This window comes from Ornithodoros turicata, chromosome 8 (genome assembly GCF_037126465.1).
Source record: "Ornithodoros turicata isolate Travis chromosome 8, ASM3712646v1, whole genome shotgun sequence".
Taxonomy (NCBI): Eukaryota; Metazoa; Arthropoda; class Arachnida; order Ixodida; family Argasidae; genus Ornithodoros; species Ornithodoros turicata.
Genome location: NC_088208.1, coordinates 36306167 through 36324443, shown reverse-complemented (window position 1 = coordinate 36324443; position 18277 = coordinate 36306167). Strand labels below are relative to the sequence as shown.

Genomic DNA, 18277 nt, shown 5'->3' with positions numbered 1-18277 from the left:
GGACCATGCTCACGTGTACTTTGCTAACTTTAATCGCCTTTCTGTCGATTAAAGGAACAACACCCGTAAAGGATCAGCTTAGCTCTGTTGACACTGCGGAGTTCATACTCCTGGTTAAGCACACAGCTTTCGCGCAATAACCAACTCCGAGGTCTGAAAACGTGACAAACGTTAACTGTCAGCGAAAAATAGCACGGAGACCGAAGACTCCGATACTTAGAGATATATTTTCGCTGCTGTTGCCGCTTTCAGTGAGCACGACGCATTTCTTTTTCTTTGTATACTCGTATATATAGTTCTTGCTACTTCTGCTTGCCAAGCCAGTCCATAAAAGAGGAGGAAGATGTTACAGTGGTACCGAAAGGAGTGCCCCCATCCCATTGGTAGAAGAAGAAGAAGAAGAAGAAGAAGAAGAAGAAGGAGAAGGAGGAGGAGGAGGAGGAGGAGTGCGGAAAATCAGGATCGAGAGAAGGCCCTATAAAGCTACCGTATTTAATTGCGTCTATAGCTGTCGCTATACTACGCCTGCTCCACATCCTTATTTCGGGCATTTCTACCATATCTTTAAAGTACAGGGTGTATGCTATAAAAGGTCAGTCACATTTTCGTGCAAAAAGTGATACCTCCTTGATGCTATACCTCTATCACGAAAAGACTTTCTCTGCCTCAAAGTGAATCATTTATGCTAGAGGAACCTACGAAACGATTGTGGTTACCTAGCATTGTGTAACAAAATAAATATGACCATGCAAACTTTCACCTCCATCCATCGGTATTGCGCATAGGAAACACATGAAGACGAAAGTTTCCGTGGCCGTGTTTACTTTATTACGCAGTGAATGGTAACCACAATTTTTTCGTAGGTTTCTCTGGCATAAGTGATTCACTGTATGGCAGCACAAGTCCGTCTCTCAAATAGATATAGTGTCACGCGCGAAAATGTCACTGACCTTTTATAGCATACACCCTGTATATTAGTAGAGTTCCGCGTTTTCGTTTTTTTTTTATTTTTGGGCGGATTCGGCGCATTTTTTTCGGCGTTTATTGATTTTCACGAAATCGGCGTTTTCCGGTGTTTTTCCTGGCGTGTTCATGGTTTACACGACAGTTATCGGTGAATAGAAATCAATATTACCGCACGACGCTCGTTCAACATGGCGTCGTTCGCTGCGGCGGAGTTTTACGGCTAACGAAAAAGTAAAAGGACATTTAAAATAAATAAAAAAATAAAAAATTGAAATTGAAATTGGGAGTAGATTTACGCATTTACATTTTTTCACAGCCATCGGATTTCTGTATGGTTTTCTGATCTGCATCAACAACTTGCTGGGCACGTGCAGCAATTTATCTCTATCGTGTCCTAAAATGTCCCTCTGTATTCGCTGTTTTTCGATGAAAACCGAATGAGGGAAAAATTTACCCGGCGTATGTTTTTCGGTCATTTTCGATTAAAACTGAAAACGCGGAATCCTACATATAAGTAACATCTTATAGCTGTCCCGAAACACACTACGTCAGATATATTTTGCAGGAACTGTCAAGCGGGTACACTCCAATGTGACCGCGACGTCAACCAATCCGAACGATTCGCCTTGGCGAAACCGCTGCTGCTAACCTCATCCAACTCACTGAAACTCTCGTTATCCTCACGTGATCACGAGACCCCCGTGATATTCCGCGAGACCGGACGTCGAAACGAATATATAATCGTATTCGAGCAGACGGCGCAACCCATAACCACCACCACCACCACAAACCTAACCGTCTTTCACCCTTTCTCTTCCATATCGAACATCGCCTTGCATAAGCAAAGCCAGGCACAACGACCTGCGGGCCACATTCCCATGAATCGCGGCGGGCTGCGTTATGTTAGAAGAGCGGAGGGCCACGGATGTTCCATTACTGCGAGTGACCCAGAAGTCGGCGTCGGGAGGGGAAGAGAGCGCTTGCCACATAAATCTCCCAGGAGCGAATGCTACGAGAACAAGCGACGCGTATTCAAATGAATCTGCTCGCCCGAGCAAGTAAGCCTTCCCTCGCCGGAAGGAAACCCCCCCCCCCCCCTCGGCATCTTCCGAGCGAGCCGCGCGCGAGGGCACCGCCGTCGCTTCATTCGGTGTAACGCGATCTTTAAACACATCGGTCAGCAACCGGAGTAATTACGCTCGGGTGTTTTTCGCGAGTTAAGCGACTGTGTACCCAACACGTTAGTCCTTCTTTCTTATTCGCGCCACGAAGACTTGGAAGAACGAAGTTTCAGCAGCTTCCCGTGCTTCCCACTTTAGCAGCAACTTTATAGGGAGTTTTCATCGACGTCACACTGTGACGTGGCAGTGACGTTGCATGCTCGTAAGCTCCTCCCACTTGTAGTCACTTTACGTGCCAGCGGCATTGAAAGACGACAAACTGTACTATTTTTCGATGCGACAACCATAGTTTTCGTGTTTAAAAAAAAGTGAGAACGACAATGACGAAATATTTTAGGGATAAAAGAAGAGTACGGACGCGACCGGGTTTCAAAACACCATTCAACGATTCGTTTTCAAGGAAACGCTAGATAATCTCGGCAGATGCGCCGAAAAAGTGGCCACCACCATGGCAGCCAAACGCGTTCGTTTGACGTCATGTGAAGAAACCCTATTGTGGTGGTGCTGGTGGTGATGATGACGATGAGGATGATTTGGGTACTTCATCGCCTCAGGCGAAAGTCTACCCCATTGCTGGCGGTTTTGTGTTGAGATATAGCAATGAGTCGACTCACAATGAGGACCGAAGTCCTACTCTGCCCAGAAAGGTTGGTATACCGCTTTTTGGGGAGAACGTTGTTGGACTGTCACAGCGAAGGCGAAGGCGAGTACGGGCAATGGAAAAGTGTTGGTTTCAGATTTCCCGTGCATCTTGTCGGTGTGTTGCACCGTGTTGGTCCATCTTGTCGCAAGAGGCAGACGCCGTTGTAAAGGTAAGGTACGCTGAGAATTTGTTTGTTTGTTTTTCCTAGAATATTTCACGTTCAACGGCCCCAAATTTGACCTACGATAGAGGGAGCGTAGAAAGTCGTGAGAAGGCGGATGTATACCCCTGGTACCTCTTCATAGTATGCGGGCGTCTTTGAATAAACCGTTTTCTCGGGGGACATTTTTTGAAATAAGGCTACAGAAACTCTCACCGCACAAGCGATACTCATTATCGATCTCCGCACGATGTTTAATTTCTAAGCTCATTTTTCCCTCTTTCATTTCTTCTTCCCTTTTTGACCTGCCATATGAGTGTCTTGTACTCCTGGTTATCGCAGCCTCAAGGGCAGCAATTATCTGTGCCGTTATGTAGCGAGAATTACGCAACAGTACCCGTTAAAAACAAACCGCAAATATAATACTAATAAAGAATAAGAATAGAGATATCACGGACTAATATCGTAATGAAAATTATAAGTAAAACAAATAGCTAAAAGCCTTATAGGGCGTCAAGGTTTCAGTTACATTCCGAATATATTATAAAAAATTATTTAAAAAATTATAAAAAATTGACGACTTTAAAAGTACACGTTATACTATAACTATAGGGTTTTATTTTTGGTGGATTCGGCGTATGTTTTTCGGTGTTTATTGATTTTCACGAAATCGGCGTTTTCGGATGTTTATCCTGGCGTGGTACATGGTTCACCCGACAGTTATCGGCGAATACAAATCACATTAATGGCCCGGTTTCACCAACGATTAACATTTGAACCGAGATTAATGGTCCCTTAACTTGAATTTAACGCTTAACTCTGCTCCATTGAAGTTGGTTATTATCACTGAAACATTCATCACGCACGTCACCGACAAATGTTTGTAAAAAAGAATTGAGTGTTAACTTCAAGTTTTCTGATCTGCGTCAGCAAACTTGCTGGGCATATGCAGCAATTTACGTCTGTCATGTCCTCGAATGTCCCCCTGTGTTCGGTGTTTTTCGATTAAAACAGAATGAGAGAAAATTTACCCGACGTATATTTTTCGGTGTTTTTCGGTTAAAACCGGAAACGCGGAACCCTAACCATGACTTACTGCACCTCACGTACCAGAGACGACCAAATGAAAATCCCATGCAGTTGCGGGATTTCAGCGAGTGGCTTTCGATAAAGAAGAAGAAAAACCGCTAACGTTCGAAAGACAATCACAAAATGGCCCCAACTCGCAGGCCAATGCTACTCTCCTTAACTAAGTAGGAGGGTATGAGAACAGGATTAAAACGTCGGATTACAAGGGCGCTAAGCTGCTCTTAATACCTCCATAAAAGAACGAGGAAAATGTACAGCGTGTGAAAGGACGAGAAAAGGAAATACATGGTACATAATTGCGTACTCAGTCAAGCTGCATTATGGAACGGATAATCCCAGTCTCTTTCGCAAATAGGATAAAAATTTTGCTCGAGAACGACGATGCTTTTGAACCAACCAATTACCCTAAGGCACACGCGCAAAAAAAAAAAAAAAAAAAAAAAAAAAAAAAAAAACACGTTACGCAGATCGCAGCGGGATACACACAGGACTACATTCCGTAAGAGATTTTTATAAAACGTATTGCGCAGCATTACGCCAATACTAGCGTGAGAGTCTTAACAAGAATTAACAGACTACATACTTAAAACAGCACAAAGCTTAATTCTCATATTCTTCGCAACACATACACGCAGAAGCACATTGAATCGGACAGCTAAATAGGACACTTATACGAATCACTTGATTGATTGATTGATTTTAAAAGAAAATCACTTCTTCAGAAGTCTATGGGCGATTTTCGTGCGCACAAGACACGTAAGACATCTTAAGATTTGGTACTGGCGTGTTCTCTTAGCTTTTCTCTAATCAAGGACGTATTCTTTAGGGGACAAGGATGAGCCGTTGATTTTTAATAAATTAAAGTTTGGCGCGTCTCGAACATGTGCGCGCCATCTCGATAGAGTGTCGCACACTAAAATGTTTGCGAATTTGGGCTCAATACAAATCAACGGATAGTCCTGGAATTCTAAAAAAAATGTGTCATTGACGAGGGTAAAGCAAGGGGAACACTCCGGTGCTTTTGTTTTTACGACATTTTACGCCGTTTCTGAGCGGTGTGCGAGCAAACTTTCTCTATTGTCATGCGCAGAAGTGATTCCGCCTTAAATAAGTACAGACGTTACTTGAAGATACAGAATCTACCATAGGACTGTGTTCAGGTGTTTCTGCTTGTTCATCTGTAAGCAACGGTTCTTGACGCTCATACTTGTTCCCTAACCTGCTTCCCCACTCGGAAGGAGCACGCGCGTACGACAGAGGGATACCACTATGGGAAAGAGCGTGTGGAAAAACTGTCACCGATGTCGAGCAAAGTAGCTATCATGCAATTACACGCCGCGCAGAAACGGAAGACGATACGCTTGAAAGGAAGCACTCAAGTGCACTCAATGTTCCCTACAACGCCCTTGAACACATTCGAAGAGACAATGAAGGAATGCCGTGTCTATCGCATGGATAAATCGTTATTCTGTCACTGATGCAAGAGCTGATCCCTTGAGGTAGATCCAGTCCACACAGAGGAGGAGGAGGAGGAGGAGGAGGAGGAGGATCATGCGCATGTAACTCATTAGTGAGTTTTAGTGGATCGTACGCTATCGCCTTTGCGTACGTAAGGAATAGCGTTGGTGGTTATGCGCACGCGCAAAACATAAAGAGAGCTTCGCGCACTGCGCAGAACCACTACGCTATCCCTTACGTACGCAAAGGCGATAGCGTACAATACACTAAAACTCTCTAATCTTCGCGAACGTGTCGTGTCGTGTCCGTCCCCCCCTCTGTCCCTTTCTCGGCTTCCGTTTTTCACTACAGTGGACTCTCGTTAATATGACCCCCGATAATCTGACATACGCGCTTTACGACCATACTCCTGGGGAACAATGCAGTGAAACCTCCGCAAATCCTCCCCGTTAAATGACAATTCCGCATTATGACCAAAATTTTCGGGAACGACCATGGTCATAATAACGAGGGTTCACTGTATATGTACCAGCTGGCATGCACCCTTGCCCTTTTGTCATTCGTCGCCACACCTGTACAAAGCAACCACTGGAACCATATATGTTTACGCCAAAGTGTGCGATGTGAAACACGGTATTTCTGTCACGAAACATTACCCCAAAGACTGCCCAGCGCAGCCGAATGCTTCCTCTGATGCGAAGCGGATTAGGTCTCATATCCCCGCGACGTCTGCATGCAAAGGAGTACCTGCTAATGCTCGTGTCATCACTAATGCTAAGGTCTGAGCTAATGATCACAGGCATCGTCATGAGGACGGGGACATCTTACTTCCGTTTCGCGCTCGGTACTATACGTCATACCGAGATCGGGCGAGCCAAGAATGAAAGGATCTCCTCATTGGCGCGGGAGCGCATAGAGCGTGATAGGGTTTCGACGGAGATGTTTGGCACCCATATATCTACATTTGAACCGTGAATGATTTTGTGTCATATTCGGGATTCGAATCGCAACCCCTTTAGGTGTTGCCCTGCACTAGGGTTTTTAGTATTTTTAAAGTTAAATCCTCTGCGCAATGTATTAAACCCCCGGTAACCAGCCCTGCGGTGCATAGGAGCTAGGATGAACGCCTTCCACGCCGAGACTGAGAGGCGAAACGGGTCCGAATCCCCCCACCGGCCGTGCTGTGTGGGGTTTTCCTTAGGTTTTCTCGACATGTCTAGAAGAATGTCGGCACAGTTCCACCTGAAACCGACAAGGGACGCATCCTAATCACCCCCATTCCTTCATGCTGTCCTGTCATGTCCGTACGCCGCTAGTTACCTCGCGCCGTTAACGCGAAATAATAATAATGATTAAAAAGAAAAAGAAACCACGGTAGGGCAGAACTAATCCCGAGAGGAACCGTTGTGTCATCACTCGGGATGACAGTTGAATTGTAATGCAGGCCACAAACTAGCGACGTGTGCAGAACACGGACGCAACTTCCTAACCTCAAACCCTTCAACCTTGTGACCAGTGTAAGCCGTTCCAAACGTTCCCTCAAAATGGGTTGAAAAACGACAGCACACAATATGTGACTTTACGCACTTCGACGAAGTCGCAACGCCAAAGCGGGAATTCGCCTGCGGAGCAACAGCCGGTTACCATAGGAACAAGTACGGCCGCTCACACCGTTCCACGAAGAGGCGCACGCGTCGACTACTCCTACGATGTGTTTACGAGTCCCAAATGTTGCCACGCCAGCACTGGACAGCTGTTTCGGCCTTCTTGGGCCTCTCCAGCACTGCGCAGGTGGGCAACGTTTGAGTGGGTGATGGCGTCAGAAGGTCACGTGGTCACGATATGACGTCTTGTCTTTTTGAGGACTAGGGATCGATCCACGTCGCATCCCTCCTTGCGCTAGGTTTTTATCTTTTATGGCACCAGACCGCGGGGTCAAAACCCACATCAAAACGCGTTCTTCGCAGAACAAAAGAAGAAAAAAAAAACGAAAAACAATATCGTTTCGCATCCACGTTATCAACAGCATCACAAAAACGTCACCAATGACGTCACGGGTACTGGCGCATGCGCTACGTGTATGGATCATGCATGCTGCGAGTAACGTCTGGTGGCACATGGCCTTCTCCCGCATGGAGTGTCGGCTTTCCGTTCATCCCCATTACGGGATATGCCCTCACCTTGGCGGCCTGGCCCTTGCGATTGGAGGCACGCTGAGCGACGTTCGAAGTTTCGGCCACACGCACCTGAAACGAGACCCCCAAGGGCTGTGTTCAGCAACAACGGCCTCACTATACGACATGTTACGCTCGAGTGTGTCTGCGTGCAACGCAGAGATTCGCTACAACTTAATCGTCACTGGCAACTCCGACGAGCTTTTCTCTCGGTGATTGCCTGTGACAAGATAATGGGAATGAGCGCCGGCTTCGTCGACGCGACCATTTCCGTCGCGTCGGCGAGGTCACACCAGGCGCTGCTGCCTGCATTCATGGGTTTGGTAACTAACTTAATTAACTCTGAGCGTTCATCGCGTCGCTGTGTGGAAATGAGGTGATGGAAGCATCGCGAAAGCATTGTCTGTGGCCGTGGCGTTTTACTGGCCTTCGATGAAAGATGTTCTTTTAACCGGTCCTACGCGGCTCTCGCGTCTTCAGCTGTATGGCACATAATGCTCACGGGGACCAACTTTCCGGACCGACTATCGCATAGAAATCGCAAAGAAGTCTGTAAAAAAAAAAGCTATGGGAAAGAGATGCGGGAATGTAAAGGACCTGTGAGGAAGCAGGACCCTCCCCTTCCCAAAGTCTAGGTAAGAGGAGCAACGTTTCGGTATTCCTGGTACCCAACCCAGTGGAAGTCGCGAATCCCGTGTTCCAGGCAAGCGCGCCCTGTTAGCTTCTCAGGATTCTGTTGCACGGACGTTGAGGAGGTTCCTCGGCGGTGTCCCCCAGTAGCTCCGGTAGTGCTTCGGGTAAGCGCTGCTCCTCCTCAACGCTGCTCGTGCGTTTCAGCGCTGCCAAAGCTACTGAGGACGGCTCTGAGGAATTTTCCTCAATGTTCCTGCAAGCGGGTCCAGGCGTGCTCGTTTTTTTTTTTTTTTTTGCACCCCGTTAATAAAGGGGTGTCTCTTAGTCATAGCGGGTTAATGTTACAATATCAATCACGGGTGGCTTCTAGTTGCTATGGTGTCCCTTCCCGTTTCCACGGTTTCTATGTTTAACACTCGCGAGACAACCGACTACAGGCGATGTAATCCCTGTGAGGACGAATGCCGGCGATTTTCGAATGCGATCCTTAAGTTGGGATACCGACACGTGCACTTCTCTACCTCTCCGCGTTGGTCTTCCAACAACTCCATGTCCTGCCGGCCTTGGTATGACGCATATAGGAAGAGCTAAACCGAATTCACCGCCGCCACGTGGCGTTATGTTCCGATAGTGGGTAGGACTTCGAGTCGGCGCATCTGCACCCGAATTCGTCAAGACTGCAACTGCGAACTTGAAAAACTCGGAAGCCGGTCCGGAAAGTTGGTCCGTGTCAACGCCGCACACTCGATCGGACAAGGAGCCAGAATAAGAGCATCCTTCTTTCTCGATCTGTAACTTTACGGTGCCTGCATACCCGTCAAGCGCTGATGAGACCCTGCCACGTCATCTCCTGGCACAGACAAGCAAATGACTAAGGGGCACGCATCACCTGCGTGAGAGCTCCTTGTTGCGACAACGCCACCGTTATTTGTTAGGCACTCGAGAGCAGGTGAAAGAAAACGAAAGCGTAGAACGACTTCAATTAGTCCGCCGCTGTTTTTCCTGCGAAGTCATTTTCTAAGAGGATTCACCCCGTGCTTCAGTCGTCGCACGATTTGCCTTCGTTTACCTAATTAAAGGAAGGGGGAAAAAAATCGCGCTGCGTGCATTGCGCAACAACGGAATTACTTTTGAGATTAACGAGTTCATTCGTTCGCGATGTTAACCTGCTTTCTGTACTCTTTTTTTATCTATTTATGCACGTTCATTAGGGCTGTGCGAATACAGTGAACCCTCGTTATTATGACCATGGTCGTCCCCCAAAATTTTGGTCATAATGCGGAATTGTCATATTAACGGGGGGCATTTGCAGAGGTTTCACTAACTTGTTCCCCAGGAGTATGGTCGTAAAGCGCGTATGTCACATTATCGGGGGTCATATTAACGAGGGTTCACTGTAATCGTATCTATCCCACGACCCACTAGATTGTAAAGACCATGTCATAGACATCCCCTTCCCAGCCCCGCATTTAGAAGCTGGCGGCGGCGCTACTCATCGGCTGGCTTACCCCAATTTCTGAAATACTTCATATTTCAGCTAATTTCTGAAATACTTTGTATTTCAGCTGACCTTAGTATTTTTGCGCAAGCGGTGGACGTCCCACGGGAGATGCTTCTTTCTAAAGTTGATTATCGTCATCATTCTACGCGTTTACGTAGGAGTTGTTGCTGTCGTCTGCTACGGTAGTCGTATACGTCCCCTTCTGCGCGTTCAAAATTCAAATGTTCACTGTCCAATCAGGATGTAGATTCCGCGGGCCGATGAGTAGCGCCCCTAGCGGATCGTGCGGACGGGTTCCTCATAGGGTTTGCCGACTATGACATGGTTGTTATAATTAGGGAGTGACTTTTTCGGGTTAAACCCGATTCCGCCCGGTTATTCCCCCCGGAACTGACCTCTGACCAATCCGGGTTAAACCCGATTTCTCCCCGAATTCCAGTCACTATGAAATCATCAAGTGACGTTTCCACTGAAGAAGAACAACGGTCGTCACGCGTAACGCATGTAAGAATGGGTCACTTACTTTCCAAGCAATACACCCCGGTGTGTCAACACTGTCTATGCCTTCGGGGATTACCGCTAGAAGGTCACGATCGCGCAAAAAAGAACAAAAAAGAGAGATTAGGAAAATACTTAATAGACAAGAGGAGAAACAAAAACACCCGAAGGTACAATTATCGCCCGATTTCTCCCCGAATTACAGATAAAAAAAATAGCGCCCGATTTTTACCCCCCCGAATCTGAGAAAGGCATTTAACCCGAAAAGGTCACTCCCTAGTTATAATCCATTAGGTCGTGATCTATCCGCACCGGTCAGTATATCTACCTCTGCATATCGACTACCGAGGCAGGCGCCACATCAACATACCAGAGCAAATAAGAAAAAAAAAAAAAAAAGAGAAAAAGAAAGGGAGTGACGCGGAGTAATGTACAGGTGTAAAGTGCGTCATAGTTGACTCACTGTCTTTCCCTGTTCGGGCTTTGTGGCGTCCAGGTCGCTGTCTCCGTTGATGGGACCGCTTTCCTCCGGCAGGCCGTTCATTTGGGATTCCGGCTTCCCATCCTATAGGCGCAAGCCAACACATGCTTACTATATACCATATCCAATTTCCATAATCCCACGCGAACCCCGTCGGCAATTCGAATATTCGAGCCATGATTAATGTTATGTATGCACCCACCAACACACAGGCAAGATGAAGCGCGAGGATGGCTATAAATCTTAGAGAGACTCTATATTGATTGTTTTCGAAATCAGAGACATTTTAACACTCCCAGTTGCGGAACATCTTAACAACAGGGCGTGTGTTACCTATTGAATAGTAATTGCTCTTTATTTGATCCACAGCCTGTGTCACGATATGATTTCACAATCTACGCAATTGTTGTACTTGTATTGTTCCGTTAATATCAACTGTACTGTATGGAGGGCGGCTCCCGCCACAAACTTCATCAGAATTCATCCATTCGTTCATACAGGAGAGTATATACAGACTGGATTTTGATAGAGTACTGGTTTTTCATTTCTTGGTATTACGTTTATTTTCAAAAAGAAGAACTTTATTTTAACGGGGAGTTTCATCGCCAGGGGCGTTACGCTACCCCAGTGCCGGTGGTGATGTGGGGAATGAAATAATGAGCCCCATTCACAAAAAGGATCGAACTTTCATGGCGCCCAAACATGTGAAAATGGTTACTTTTATTCATGTGGTGTCCAAACACGTAGTAGTTCCCAATGTAGTTCACCTGCTCAAATTCATCATTCATGCGCAAATGTTTTGGGACCTTTCGCTAGCGCTAGCGTGACGACACGACACACTGTTTACACAGACGACTTCCGCCTGGCTGGTCTTGGCTATGACCTCAGCTATTGCAGCCCTCATCTGGAAAGCATTAGTGACACCTGGCGGCAGGTCAAATGAATGATTCGAGCATTTTGCATGGCGTATTCTGACAGCAACGCAGTGGCATTTACCAAGCGGAAGGCTCGATCCAACAACTTGCCTGCACTCTGTGTGGGTGGTAATGCTGCTTCGGAAAATGAACGGGAGGAGGCATTTTCATGTTTATGCATGGCGCCCGTATAATGGCGTATAAAGAAGCTTCGCAGAATGAACGCGAGATGGCACTGACTTTGTGTTGTGTCGTCTGTTTTTCGTCTTTTTCTCAGCCTCGGGTTTTCGTCATGGATGGCGCTTTCCTTTTGCATCGCGGTTGTTACTCGTGGTTTGACTGAACCTACACACATGCAACGTGGCTGTATTCTGCAACTATGTTAGCATAAACTATGTACCCGAAAACAAACAAACCAAATGAATATTAAACAAAACAAAAACGCAAGTAATACGTTGATAACGACACACAATAACGAATACACCCAGGTTCTCGTAACACTTCAACGACACATTCAGCACGACAGCTTCGCAACACAACCGCTGATATTAACCACGCGACCAACGCCAAAAGACGAATCAAACACCACCGGAGAACTTGAAATTCGCACACCCGACTGTCACGCTTGTTTTACCAACTCAGCTGCGTATATATATACTATCTGCGAAGCGCATCAACCCCCCTCTCCCCCAATTTCTCCCCCTGGAAAAAGTAAATTTACTGCAAATAAAATGGAACACACAAACGGAGAGGAAAAGAAGAGGAGGACGGGTCCGACAGTGAAAACAAACAGCGCACAGACGTATCTTCCTATATCCTGTCAAGCTGGGGAAGGATCACAGAGGCAGCGGAGCACACACACACACACGTTGAGACGGGGACGAAGGGAAGGGGGGGCAGTGTCGAACGGGTCGTATTATATATGAAGGCGGCAGAAGTGTCGATTTTCAAACGCCCCGAGGGCGACACTTTCTTCTTCTTCATCTTCTCACGCGGCGGGGATCTCAACGGCGGAGAAGAAAGGGAAAGATCCCCGGGTCGACTGCATTCTTTCGAGCGGATTGCAAAGCTACTGGAAAAGATTAACTTACGAATTTCTCGATTTTTTACGAGTTCTCAGCCAGTTCAAATAAGAAGCGGAACATTTCGTAGTAACGTAGTTATAGCCTTCACTCGAAGAGATCAAAAGGGGTTGTGACAGTTTGATAGATGTGTGTACGCTGCATCATTATAAATTTATAATACGGCACGAGGAGCGTGGCACGTAGCGCGAGAACAAAAACGGCTTACAGAGCGGCGCGTGCTGCCATCATGTAGCCACGTTCGCGCACTACATACAGGACAACAGTCGTTCAATTCCGTTCATTCGGTACATAAGGAACAGGAGCATTCAACGAGGTCACACGGGCCAAGTAACGAAGAAGAGAGTGTCGCAAATTTCCGACGAGTTGTCAGACACTCGTTTAGTTCTTTTCGCTAAGGCTACTGCGGAGAAAGGGCATACTTGTCATAGTATGTCCGACGATCGACTACATTATTATTTTTTTTTTTTCATTTCTTGAAGCATTTAACTTGGTATTTTTTCTCCTTCTCTCTTCTTAATGAACGAATATCAGCTCGCGTACGTGGCGTATGGTTAGGATGATCGCCTTGCTGGGAAGTGACACCGGTTCGAATCCCGGCACCAGCTGTGCTGTCTGATGTTTTCCCTGGGTTTTCCAGCAGTATTTCCAGACCAATATCGGCACAGTTCCCCTGAAGTCGGCCCAGGACGCATACTAACCCCCCCTCCTTCCTGCTGCCGTCTCTCCATCTGTCCACGTCTGCACGGCGCTCACAGTTGCTTCGCGGAACTAACACGGAAGTTTTTAAAAAAATGAACTAATAAATACTCGTGGTTATCATAAAAATGGAGCGGAAGCACGCCGATCACCTCGTGCGTCGCAATTGTAAAACAATAAAATAATTATTACGAGGCAAACACAGCTGGAGGGCAATTAACTACACACTTTTCTCCCAAGTACTATCAACTAACGGAAACGTGTACTCGTACTTTCCCGCAGGCTGTCCGCTACAAAACGCACGGCGGAGACCACTGACCCGCTAAGACCGTCGAGCGCGACTGGAAGGTACCTCCCCACCCCCCGTACCATTGGCCCTTCCCAAGAACCAATGGGAAGCGTGCAAAGACTCATCAATAAGTACTCTGGAAGTCTGCCATCATTATCCACTAATGGGGAAAACAAGGAACTGCGGTTATCGGGCAAGACAGCCAACGCTTATACCGTGTGTTTGCGCCGGCAAAGACGCTAAGTGTCACCGCTTCACCTCCGCCAGTAACGACGCTGCGATACGTGGACCGAAAGAAGCTACGTTCCGTTATAGTTAAGGGAGCGGAAAAAGAGAGAGAGAGAAAGAGCTAACACGTTTGCTTGCGGCATGCATGAGGGAAAAGTGGCAACACGTTTCACTTCTGATTACTTGCTTCACGCCTTTCATTGTTCACTCTAAGAAGAAAAAAAATATATATTAAATTGGGGAGCAATTACAGGTTCTAGTCCCGTAAATTGAAATTACTCCCCATTTTAGTCCCCTCACCCCGCAATTTACTTCTCAGCATTGCAAGTAGTCCCAAGAGAAAGAGCTCGTTGTTGCCGGCCTCACAAAGGTGGGTAACGTCACGACTAACGTTCTGGGGTAATGTGCGTCCTAGGCCGACTTCTATAAGGCAACTGTGCCCACATATGTCCGACAGCGTCTGAGCAAAACCCAAGAAAAATAAAACTCAGTACAGTACAGCCGCGGCACCGGGATTCGAACCCGGTTACCTCCCAGTCTCGACGTGGCATGGCCAGCACACTAACCACGCGAGCTGGTGATTAGTTTCGAAAATAATTAAAATGAGGATTAAGGATGGCAAATTAAGCGAGTTCACAAAGGGATTAAAATCATTCTCTTTTCCTAGAGTGTCCTTAATTTTCATTTCGTTCGCGCGCCACGCAACATATTCATTAGCAAGAACTACAAAAGAATAATAAAGAGCCTTTGATGAAAGCAGAACTATATAAGGCCAGTTCCTTTGTCCCATAGTACAGTCGTTCCACTTCAACATCCCATCGCTTGGTCTTCATGACCTCAGATGGTAAAGCAGCAGACAACGAAGTTACAACAACAAACAACAAACAAGTAATCACGATGCAGAGGGATGTTTCGCCGCGGAAGCGGCGCCCTATCCCACTGCTTGAGGGGGAGCAGATGGTGAATGATGATGAATGTTCAGAGTTCACGCAGGAGCCCTGTTGCTGCTAAGAAGGTGATGAGGGCTTGGGAGAGCTCGTAGCTGATGCGCTGGGTTGGCAGGAGGCGCAAGCAATTACAAAATTGCATAGCGGAGCCAGAGCTATACTTCGTGGCACTAACTAGCTCACACGGACTAACTCCCCACACCACCCGCTCCGTGATAATGCAGTAACTCTATACATATGCCGCGAGTAATATTGCGATACCCGGATATAACGCATACAAATTATAATGCAGAACATGCGTACGCATCAACGTCACTGCAACGTCATGTGACCTCCGCAGGACTTGCGCAGTCGGACGACATCAAATACATATAACCTCCGACAATACGCCGCTGTACAACACCCACGACAACCTTCTTGCTCGCGCTGCTCTCGACCGACGGCAGCGCTGCGGGAGGAAAATGCATTTTTCCGCAACCCAGAATGTCGCAAGCCCATCTAGCCCTCTTTCCCCAAGAGATGCATAATGCATGTATGCATGCGCCTATGGAACAGTGGACACAGCGCTCGTTCACTAGGCTTGGCCCCGCTGCTTCTTAAAAACGTATCTCTGCTACAGAGGCAAAACCTCGTTAATGATTTTAGATAAAAGAATGGCAGTGTCCTAATTAGTTATTGACGCCAGCTACTTTCATCGAGTTAAATCTCGTGCAAATTCGCTTTAAAAAAAAAAAAACACCAGGTGCGTGCCAAATGTAGACGATAACGCCTCGAACAAATATTGCTAGATTGAAGCAAAGGTCAAAGGTCGGGAGGTGGACGAGGTGAGGCTTCTTCACTCACAGGATCGCTGGATTTTCAACTTTTGAAGTTTAGTAGCGCCCGATAAAGTTACCAAATGTTTCCAGCCTGCAACATCCATAGATCACCAATGTCGGCAAAGACCAAGGTTCGAAGGCGCGAAAAGATTTCTTTCATTGATTGCTCTTCTCGCAAGATTGGATTCCAGCTTAATTCCGCAAATGGAAATGGAGATAGAAGCGTGCGAAAAGTAGCTTAATCAAACTGAATGCGTATTAGATAAATACGAACTGAACACGTATTCAATGAACGAACAATAAACGTAACTTTCATTTTGTCATTGTTCCGTCCGGTTTGAATGAAATCGCCTCTAGCGACGTCTATTCGTTCCCGTTCTATTGTAAGTGATTGTTGTGGCATACAGAATAAAGCCGCAATATGCTAAACTGTTGTATGAAAAAAAAGAAAAGAAAGGAAGAGCTCTCCCGATCGAAATTACATATACAGATACGACTGCGCAACTTTTTTCGAATGGTGGAAGATAGAATGCCCCCTCTACATTACAGCGGGAGCGATAATGGACTCCATTTGCCCCCAAGCTAACCTTCCCTCTTAATTACTTTTTTTTTTTTTTCACTTCCTCATTCTTACGTTTCATTTGGAACCACAACAACAACAACTGCGGAGGCCGGAATTCAAACCGAAGCACGGTATAGTAAAAAAAAAAAAAAAAAGTTCTCTATCACGAAAAAGGGAAAAGAGATAATCAAAGTCACCATCAAAATAAAGCGCTGTTGTGAAAAGAGAAAGGGAAAGATGAAAACGAAGTAAGAATTTGGGAGAAAAACAATATATCGAGCAAACAGTCAATTTTACTTTTCATATCGGCTTACTGCAGCCCCGCTTTGTCCCTGTTGTGAATTTTACTTTTATACTGGTATTATTCGTTGTTCTTCATTCGCTTCAACTGGCACATTTACAACTCGATGCGTACAACACTAACGAGCAGATTACTTCGCTTTTCCCAGCTGGAATCAACGACTGACGCAAGATTTGAACATTCGTGTTATTAGCGCCTGATGCGGAGTACCATTACCCCGTACTCGGAACTGGAAAATACTGGTCGGAAACTAGCGGGGGGGAAGGAAGACCTGCAACCCACGAATACGGCTGATCGCGAACAGGGTTGCCACCTTTCGGAGTGAAAAATACCGGCTGAGGGAGAGGAGGTGGAATAGAGGGAAAGAAGGAAATGCTCGTGGGAAAGGGAAAGCGGGTGAGGAACATTCTAGCTGGCTCGACACAACCACCAACAGCTTTGCACAACCACTGCTCTTGTACCCTCCGAACACAAGACGTAATGAATAACAATGATAATAATAACAATTAATAATAATAATAATGAATAACTAAGAAAACGACTGGTGACTACGGAGTTTGGTCTGTGCTCCAGATTTATTCAAGCTGTAGTGGAATGTTGAAGGAAAAACCCCGTAAAAGCCCTTATGAAAGGTCTTGAGCCACAAATACCGGCAAAAGGCTGCCGGTATCACCTTCCTACCGGCAACCGGCAGAGGAAGCAAATAACCGGCCGTGCCGGTATAGTACCGGCCTGGTGGCAACCCTAATCGCGAAACGTACAACGGAAATTGGAATATAAGAAGCAACAAATTATTCTGCCTCCGTTCCATACCACGTCTTATGCATACCTACATCGCAGAAGCTCCCAACAACATCAAGAACGTTCCGGTTCTCCAATTCCAATCTCGCCACCAACCACCTCAACAAACAACTGTGACACCAACCCGGAGACAGTTCCGACCACTGGGAAGAGCCTCGCGGACGAAAGCGAACACACAGGCATTCAGCATCGCGTTAAAATGCATGCGTGGTGCATCCCCCCCCCCCCCCAGGCATACATTCTATAGCCGACACATAATACTCCTTCTCGTCTGCGTATGCGAGCGAGAAGCAGGAAAAATATTTACGTATGAAATCAGTCGGTCTGCCCGATACATAATACACAAAGGGAGATTATTATATAGAGCCAGAGAATATGGTCACTGTGAGCCTTCGGTTGACACCCCGGGAGCATCATATTACGCCTCGAATAACACGGATGGGTCCGTCGCCGACTGCAGAAAGAAAGGCTAGGAAAAGAACTTTTTGTCTCAGCGCTCCATATTACGCACGTATACATGGTGTCCAGAAACAAAACGTAACTCCAGTTTTCGCCAAAGATGAGGGAATGGCGACGTTTCGGCATCGCCACACATGAGATAAACTGATGATGATGATGACCAGTAACTTTCATCTTTCATCGCCACACTTGCTGTGCCCGATGGATGCAATGCAGACGACACTTATTTTCAGCGATGCTCAGCCAGTGAGCCGGTCACCAGAGAGATCACGTGCTTACAATAACCAATCCGAAAGGCCTAAAGCGAATGACCGCGCCTCTGGCTCCTCTGACGTCACAGCTTGACGCGAAAGTTTGTATCTCGCAAACTACGACACATACAAAAATGTTTTT

At 46.5% G+C, this 18277-nt stretch overlaps 1 protein-coding gene across 5 annotated transcripts in view; it reads right to left on the bottom strand.

Moving 5' to 3' along the window:
- The window catches only part of LOC135367159 (RNA-binding motif, single-stranded-interacting protein 1-like), a 182958-nt gene that overhangs the window by 152127 nt on the left and 12554 nt on the right, over positions 1 to 18277 (bottom strand). For 3 of the 5 annotated variants that reach the window (XM_064600289.1, XM_064600291.1, XM_064600290.1), the window contains exons 2-3: positions 10767 to 10868; positions 7678 to 7743 (exon numbers count right to left, since the gene is read on the bottom strand). The exons of 1 other annotated variant lie outside the window; for it this stretch is intronic. In XM_064600289.1, the coding sequence (XP_064456359.1) occupies positions 7678 to 7743; positions 10767 to 10868 (168 nt within the window). The remainder of the gene's footprint in view (positions 1 to 7677; positions 7744 to 10766; positions 10869 to 18277) is intronic. One more of the 5 variants, XM_064600292.1, reaches the window with a different exon arrangement.